At 42.2% G+C, this 9,001-nt stretch overlaps 1 protein-coding gene across 1 annotated transcript in view; it reads right to left on the bottom strand.

The window, feature by feature from the left end:
- Positions 1-712: 712 nt before the first annotated feature.
- The window catches only part of DHX8 (DEAH-box helicase 8), a 90,835-nt gene continuing 82,546 nt past the window's right edge, over positions 713-9,001 (bottom strand). Inside the window, exons 17-24 of the mRNA XM_069751862.1 lie at positions 8,584-8,765; positions 7,025-7,165; positions 6,556-6,711; positions 4,262-4,399; positions 4,050-4,178; positions 3,690-3,886; positions 3,385-3,564; positions 713-1,081 (exon numbers count right to left, since the gene is read on the bottom strand). Coding sequence (XP_069607963.1) covers positions 862-1,081; positions 3,385-3,564; positions 3,690-3,886; positions 4,050-4,178; positions 4,262-4,399; positions 6,556-6,711; positions 7,025-7,165; positions 8,584-8,765 — 1,343 coding nt within the window. The 3' untranslated portion in view covers positions 713-861. The remainder of the gene's footprint in view (positions 1,082-3,384; positions 3,565-3,689; positions 3,887-4,049; positions 4,179-4,261; positions 4,400-6,555; positions 6,712-7,024; positions 7,166-8,583; positions 8,766-9,001) is intronic.

Genomic DNA, 9,001 nt, shown 5'->3' with positions numbered 1-9,001 from the left:
TTACAATGTGCTGCAATAGCCGACAGCACATGGAGAAGAATGAAGCAGCTTTTACTAAATGAATAAAACCAAGCAATGACTGAACCACAGTGTACTAACAGATGTGGTGGAAATGGAGATTGTTATTTGTCACTCGCCCAATCACAGCCCAAGGCCCTCTTCCTACGTAATACACTTAGAAGCTGTCATCATTACACGAATAGCGCCATAACATGGCTGGTATACTGATTTAATACATATTTTCAGTGAAGAAATCCATAGCCTGTTTTTTTTATAAAGTCATCATTAGAAGTTGTGGTCCTGGTGCATCGGGGGCAGGACCGTCAGTAGGGTCTTCGGCTCTGCCATGGCCCAGCTGTCATCTTCTTTCTTATTTAAATTCTGCAACGGTGCCGTCCTAGCCGCAGGAGGCGCTGGCATATATTTAACTCTTGACGGGCTTCAATCAAAATTCCGGCACTGAATTTAAATAACAAAGAAGATAGACAGCAGAGGGGCCAGGGCAGAGCCAAAGACCTTCTCCAGTCACGCCCCGATGCACAGAGACCAAGACTTCTGATTTCATAAAAACCAGGCTATGGATTTCTTCACTGAAAATATGTATTAAATCAGAATACCAGCACCATTATGGCAATGGCTTTAGATTAATATGTATAACCCCGACGACAGCTTCTCTTTAAAGCAGAGCACTAAAGTTGAACGATGTGAAATGAACATTTAAAAAATATATTTTATACAGAGTCAAGCACAAAGTCTGCTATAAAAATTAGAAGCCACCACTGTTCTACAGAGTCCGTCATATGCTTGTAGGCTGCAAAGTCGCTTTAAGGTCCTGGAAAGTTTCTACAGCTTGCAACCAAATCACCGTCGTCTGAAGGCTCGGGAGATTCTCCAGGCGTTGGGCTCCTCATAGCGGTTATAGAGGGGCTCCAGGCGCTGCTGCTTCTTCTGCTTGCTCAGCTTGGTTGGATCAGAGACTTTGAAAAAGGCAGGAGCAAATTCTACAAGCCACCGAGGGTCAATGGTAGTCACTTCTCGCATATATTCCTTGGTGGTTAAGACTAATTCATGGTACACAACCCTGTAGAGAGCAAAATAAAGATTTATTGGGTACATGGGCATTTGAGATTTCAACATTTTTTATTTTTAATGAATTTCAGAGATTGGCTGTGTGCTTCGTTATTTCTGTAAAGTCCCTATATCATAACTTTTATATATATATATATATATATTATATTAGATCGTGGCCCGATTCTAACGCATCGGGTATTCTAGAATATGTATGTATGTATATAGCAGCCACATAGTATATAGCACAGGCCACGTAGTATATAGGAGCCACGTAGTATATAGCAGACAAATACTACGTGGCCTGTGCTATATACTATGTGGCTGCTATATACATACATATTGTAGAACACTCGATGCGTTAATACAGGCCATGCAATATATAACAGTGGCCACGCAGACAGTATATAACACAGCCCAAACAGTATATAGCAGCCACGCAGTACATAACACAGGTGACGTAGTATATAACACAGGCCACGCAGTATAACACTGACCACGTAATATATAGCACAGCCCACGCAGTACATAACACAGCCCACATAGTATCTAACACTGGCCACGTAGTATATAGCAGCCACGCGGTATATAACACAGCCCACGTAGTATATAGCAGTGTGGGCATCATATCCCTGTAATAATAATAAATAATTAAAATCAAAAATAGTTATATACTCACCCGCCGGGATCCAGCGAAGCTCTGGCGATGCGCCCACGGCTGCCGCCATCTTCCGTTCCCAGGATGCATTGTGAAATTACCCAGATGACTTAGCGGTCTCACGAGACCGCTAAGTCTTCTGGGTAATTTTGCAATGCATCTCTGGGAACGGAAGATGGTGGCAGCCGCACGTGCCTCGGCGGACTACGGAAGGTGAGAATAGCAGGTTTTTTTAAATTATTTTTAACATTACATCTTTTTACTATTGATGCTGCATAGGCAGCATCAATAGTAAAAAGTTGGGGACACACAGGGTTAATAGCAGCGGTAACGGAGTGCGTTACCCGCGGCATAACGCGGTACATTACCGCTGGCATTATCACTGTGTCAGCCGTGACTGGAGGGGAGTATAGAGCGGGCGCTGACTGCAGGGGAGTAGGGAGGGACTAATCGGACCGTGCCCGTCGCTGACTGGTCGCGGCAGCCATGACAGGCAGCTGGCGAGACCAATCAGTGACGCGGGATTTCCGTTACGGAAGTTGCAGACAGACGACGGAAGTACCCCTTAGACAAATAAATATATATATATTATTATTATTGTTATTATATATAACACTATTCATTTTAGAATGTCATATATAGGATTAAAAAAAAAAAAAAAAAAAAAAAAAAAGGTTTAAAATGGGGTGGAATGGTGGAAAACCCCCTCAATTCCCCCCAAAAACATCACTGATTGCTTTTGTTTTTTCTTTTTTTACAGTGGTTTCTGATAACATGGCTCTCCAGGTCTGTTAATTTATGGCGACACCAAACCTCTATAGATATTTTTTTTATTCTAGTGGTAAAAAAAACAAACTGAATTTTATTGTTTAAAAGGAGACTTTTTTTTTTACTTTGCTACAGATTGGGCTTGTGTCTTTTGTGTGATAGCATATACTTAAAAATGTCAACTTATCACTTACTATTGTATTTTTTGAGAGCGTGGCAACAGAAAAAAACAAACAACCAAAAACCTCTGTAATTTTGGAGGTTTAGGTTTTTTTTTTTTTTTTTTGCTTTATGGCGTTTACTCTAAGAGTGAAATATTTTATACTTTGATAGAAAGGAAGTTTATGGACGCGGAAATGTTTATTTTTTTAATTTATTTTTAATGAAGGAAAGAGAGGGGTATGACTCAAATTTTAGCTTTTATTATATTTTAAATACTTTTTTTTTTTAAATTAGTCCGCTGAGGGGGCTTGCTCTGTACACTGCAATACAATTGTTGCAGAACACAGCCAACATCACAGTACCCTATGAATCCCAACATGTGGGCTTCACAAATACCAACATGGCAGGAACCCAGCTGCCATGGCAAACCATCAGAACCCCGTGATCGCACCCTTTAAAATGCTAAGAACTAATAAAGAAGGTAGATTAGAAAAATTAGAGAACAGCTAAGCTTTATTAGCTGACATTGTAATCCTCTGTATGCGGATTTCACTAGTGAGACAATCTTAGGGAATCCTTTTTTCTTTAATAATTCTCATAGTAGATTATAGAAGATTTAGTAGTGACGGACACGACTGGGGAAGAACAGGGAATGAACAGACCATGAAATCAAGAAATTCGCCTTCCTTTCATGTAGACATTCAGTGCAAGGTGAAGAGATAACTTACCATTCAGGCTGCCTGTTGAACAGGGCACTAGATGGGTGAATATAGACCACTTGCTGGTCTATGAGTGTTCGGTAACCTTCCTGGGGGTCCTTCTTTGCAGCGTTTCGGAAGAAGCCACTGCATATAGCCTTCTGCACTCTCACTGTTGCTTTTCCACAGGACACAACGTCTAGTTTATGCCTGGAAGAAGAGATTTGACACCATTGATCACACTGTAGTACAAGCTATCTGCATAGAGAAGATCCTGCCTACTCACTAGAAACCAAACTATAGAATGTGCAGGGTACAGAATCCCCCCCACTCACCTGTCCATAATGCCCAACATCTGTTTGCGGATGTCTTGTGCCCGCCGTAATGAGCGAGCCTGGATAAAGTTCTCGTAGCACCAGGGATTAGAAAACTTGTTGTTTTTCCAGGAGTTGTACACTGCCAGCAGAGTAAGATGGTCTCCTTCTGTCTGATGGAATTTGGCCTTTTTCTGGTCAGCAAGTGCTTGTTTATCCTGCAAGCAAAATGGTTAGACATGTAAAAATACCATAAACTGGCTGAACAAAGCACGATGATAACAGTCAGTGAGTACAGGGATGAAGTATAGCTCATTAACAGCTTTCACAACTAATCTGTCCATCGTCACCCCCCCCTCCACCCATGCCTGGACTACCTACCTTTGGTCTATAAAACACATTCTGCACAGACAGCATGGACACGATGGTCAGCATCTCCTCACTGCAGCCGAGATGTACAGACATGATCAGCATCTTACACAGCATAGGCTCCAGGGGGAACTCCGCCATCTAAAAAGAGCAAGATCATCACAGAAGTACATTTACAGCTGAAAACAGAATACATGGTGAGAATTCTAATCACTAATATATACCCTTCTCCCCAGGCGTGTCAGCAAGCCTTCATCATCCAGAGCACCGAGGGTGTACAGCTGCTCCATGGCTGTGATCAGGGTCTCCATAGGGGGCGCATCCATAAAATCGAAAGACAGCAAATCATTGATACCCATTGCCTTAATGGAAAACAAAATGCATTATTAAGTGAAGAGCTGCAATGTAGCATTGTACGCCTGGTCTGGATCATTGAGATTATTTTTTACTAACTAAAGCCAGATAGTGATGCATATTTGTTGTAAAAAAATAAAAATGTATTACAACAGATTTTTATTTATACTTTATCCTGAACCATCATTGCTACACATGTTTTACTCTGACACAGTGGGAACCTTCAAAGAAAACACAACTTTAAAAAAAAAGAGATCAAAGGCAGCACGGCCCCGGGCCCAGGCAACGGTCTCTGACTTCTAAGAAGCAAAACTTCATAAAAAAAAAAAATCCCAGACCTTTAAAAAGGATATGAATGCTGCTTTCAGAGTGCGTGTTTTTCCACTTAAATATACACTGTGTGCAGAATTATTAGGCAAGTTGTATTTTGATCACGATACTTTTTATACATGTTGTCCTACTCCAAGCTGTTCAGGCTTGAGAGCCAACTACCAAGTAAGTAAATCAGGTGATATGCATCTCTGTAATGAGGAGAGGTGTTGTCTAATGACATCAAAACCCTATAAAAGGTGTGCTTAATCATTAGGCAACTTCCTTTCCTTTGGCAAAATGGGTCAGAATAGAGATTTGACGGGCTCCGAAAAGTCCAAAATTGTGAGATGTCTCGCAGAGGGATTCAGCAGTCTTGAAATTGCCAAACTTTTGAAGCGTGATCACCGAACAATCAAGTGTTTCATGGCAAATAGCCAACAGGGTCGCAAGAAGCGTGTTGGACAAAAAAGGCGCAAAATAACTATCAATTAATTGAGGAAAATCAAGCGTGAAGCTGCCAAGATGCCATTTGCCACCAGTTTTGCCATATTTCAGAGCTGCAACGTTACTGGAGTAACGAAAAGCACAAGGTGTGCGATACTCAGGGACATGGCCAAAGTAAGGAAGGCTGAAAAACGACCACCTTTGAACAAGAAACATTAGAAAAAACGTCAAGACTGGGCCATGAAATATATTAAGACTGACTTTTCAAAGGTTTTATGGACTGATAAAATGAGAGCGACGCTTGATGGGCCAGAGGCTGGATCAGTAAAGGGCAGAGAGCTCCACTCCGACTCAGACGCCAGCAAGGTGGAGGTGGGGTACTGGTATGGGCTAGTATCATCAAACATGAACTTGTGGGACCTTTTCGGGTTGAGGATGGAGTGAAGCTCAACTCCCAGACCTACTGCCAGTTTCTGGAAGACAACTTCTTCAAGCAGTGGTACAGGAAGAAGTCGGTATCGTTCAAGAAAAACATGATTTTCATGCAGGACAATGCTCCATCACATGCCTCCAACTGCTCCACAGTGTGGCTGGCCAGTAAAGGTCTCAAAGAAGAAAAAATAATAACATGGCCCCCTTGTTCACCTGATCTGAACCCCATAGAGAACCTGTGGTCCCTCATAAAATGTGAGATCTACAGGGAGGGAAAACAGTAAACCTCTCGGAACAGTGTCTGGGAGGCTGTGGTGGCTGCTGCACGCAATGTTGATCGTAAACAGATGAAGCAACTGACAGAATCTATGGATGGAAGGCTGTTGAGTGTCATCATAAAGAAAGGTGGCTATATCGGTCACTAATTTTTGCGGGTTTTGTTTTTGCATGTTAGAAATGTTTATTTCTAAATTGTGTGCAGTGATATTGGTTTACCTGGTGAAAATAAACAAGTGAGATGGGAATATATTTGGGTTTTATTAAGTTGCCTAATAATTATGCACAGTAATAGTTACCTGCACAAACAGATATCCTCCTAAGATAGCCAAATCTAAAAAAAAACCCACTCCAACTTCCAAAAATATTAAGCTTTGATATTTATGAGTCTTTTGGGTTGATTGAGAACATAGTTGTTGATCAATAATAAAAATAATCCTCTAAAATACAACTTACCTAATAATTCTGCACACAGTTTATTTTGGCCCAAAAAAATCATTATAGTTCAGTAATAGACAAATAAAAGAGCTACAAACTCCATATGAAAAGGAGTTCACTGAGGCATTCTTAGTTAACTCATTCTACAATCACCAATGAGACGGGAAACTAACAACTTTAAAAAACAAATTACATGCATGTAATGAACCTTAAAAAGTCATTTACTCCATGTACTAATGAAGCACATAGAAGTGTGCTATACCTTGAGTGATAAGACCGTGCTGGACAAGTTGGTTCTCTGGATCTCGGGCACATTGGTAGTTAACATCTCATCACGATAAGCACGCTCGGTGTAAAGGCGGTAGCACTTGCCAGGTCCTGTCCTCCCGGCTCTGCCTGCTCGCTGTTTGGCTTGGGCCTGTAGAAGAGGAAAAGTAAGAATTGGAGCAGATAATATCTCATCATACAAGAACGTACACTACATGACATCTAAAAATTGAGGTCAGCTTTGGTGGGATTATTCTTACACATGCAAGTTAACATCTCCATATAGACATACGACCTAGTGTACAAATACACAAAGTGGTGGCATTGTAGGAAAATTAGAAGAAATTATGCAGCGAAGTTGACTACAATCAGGAATGAATCAGCTGCCATCAGCTTTATGTAGATGGGTGAGCCCAAGTCACGTGATGCCTCCCATTACTCAAGACACCCCCCCAATCACTCACCTGTGAGATGGGAGTTACTACAAGTTGATCAATCCCAGTTTTAGAGTTGTAGACCTTCTGCTTTACAAATCCAGGGTCAACCACATAGTAGATGCCATCAATAGTGAGCGAGGTCTCAGCAATGTTGGTGGCAATAACAACCTGGAGACAAGAAGACAAGGCACACGAGTGAGGAACAAATGGTCATCCTGGACCCAAATTAGAATTTTGCATTAGGATATGAATTAGTGCAGCAACACAATGCATGTATTAGAGTGTGCAGCTGTCACAGCATGCTGGGGGTTATAGTTCAGCAGCTAGAGAGCCAGTACACTAAGGTATGAAATGTAGTCATGACAATGGCCACAGCAGCCAGTGCAGTTCATACCCACTAAAGCTCATGGCCTACATTTGTAACAACTGTCCTGAGAATAGAGATTATATGCCAAAGGCTTAAAGGGACATTGCACCCAGAAATGAATGATAAAGGGAAGCAGGCGACACTCTTGTCCCTATTGTTTGTCAGTCTGCATTATTTTCTATATGTAGAAATCTTGCAGGTAACACTGGGGCTGAAGAGGTAGTCCCAAAAACCAAGATACCAGGCATACGCACCTACTCGCACCCTGATGGGTCTTGCGAAGATCGCTCCTGTGGTCCGTGCCAGGACCGTTAGCCATGATATCCAGTTATTTAGATGCTGACTACTGAGACCTACAAGTGCACTTGAATAAGTGATCCCACAGAACACCATACCAATTCAGAGAAAGAGACATTATCAGTTCCAGGGCCTGGCAAAGACCACTGCAGCAGAGCGTGCTAGACCCATGGTGGTGCCTGCAGGAGGCTACTCCCGATTTTGCTTCTTGTAACACTATGCATTCCACCTATTAAGCTTTTAAGACTGGACAACCCATTTATTCTCCTGCTGATACGTTCCACTTTCGTAGGGTGACTGGCTGCAAACTTGGTGCCAAGAGGTGTGGCATATCTTGTCCTACAGCAGACAGGTCCAGGGAGAGGCTCCTGATGCAGAAAGTTGCCTTACACCAAGGCACATGATCGGGATATCTTTTTATGCTTTTTCCATGTTAAACATTCCTTTAAAAGGATAAGATGACATACTTATCCCTGAGATTGAATGCTTCCATACATATCGACTAACTTGGGCCGCACACATGGATTTTGACGAGTTTGGCCGACAGATCGAGAACAAGGTCACGCATGTCTGATTTTGGACTACTCATCTTATCATACGCCAAGGAGATAAGTCGCCGGCCAAAGTGTTGGATGGCAACTTTCTCACAGAGAACACGAGCGCTCAGCCGAACGAGACCACCTCTTTATGGGAGAGTCGGCTGAATGATCGCCGAAGCATTGTTCAGCCAGCAGCCATCTAATGTGTATGGTCGGCTCAAGCCATTCAAATTCATAGTGACCCTTTACATCCATAGGAATGAGAATTTATGTTTGGTTGCCCAGTTACCAGGTGAATCAGGGGGATTGTGCCAACATTAGTCTGACAAATATTTAATTAGTTCTACAAATAAGTCGGCACTCTGTATGTGCATCTATAATACCTTTCTGCTGCCAGGAGGAGCCGGGTCAAAAATCCTAGTCTGCATCTCACTGGGTAAGGCAGAATACACAGGCAGTATGATCAGCTCCGGGACATCAGGCCCAAGGGACTTCATTCTCTCATACAGGATTTCACAAGCGGTGTCAATTTCTTCTTGACCAGTAAGGAAAACCAGAATGTCACCTGGAATAAGCAAACCGGTTTACTATTGAAGGCACATTTACAGTGAGGAACTGCTGGGCTACGTGGCGGCTTTTAGCATCACAAACACAGCAAACATACGAAAACTAATGGCACGTAAGACTCATCATAGACACACCACCATCTATGGCTAGGTGTTCACAAGGATTACTATGCACGAGTGATCAGACACCACAGGTAAGTAAAGAAGATAATCATTGCATTAACCACAGTTGCCA

Source organism: Ranitomeya imitator, chromosome 2, assembly GCF_032444005.1.
Source record: "Ranitomeya imitator isolate aRanImi1 chromosome 2, aRanImi1.pri, whole genome shotgun sequence".
Lineage (NCBI taxonomy): Eukaryota > Metazoa > Chordata > Amphibia > Anura > Dendrobatidae > Ranitomeya > Ranitomeya imitator.
The sequence above is the reverse complement of the archived record's forward strand: the minus strand, read 5'-3'. Positions and strand labels throughout refer to the sequence as shown.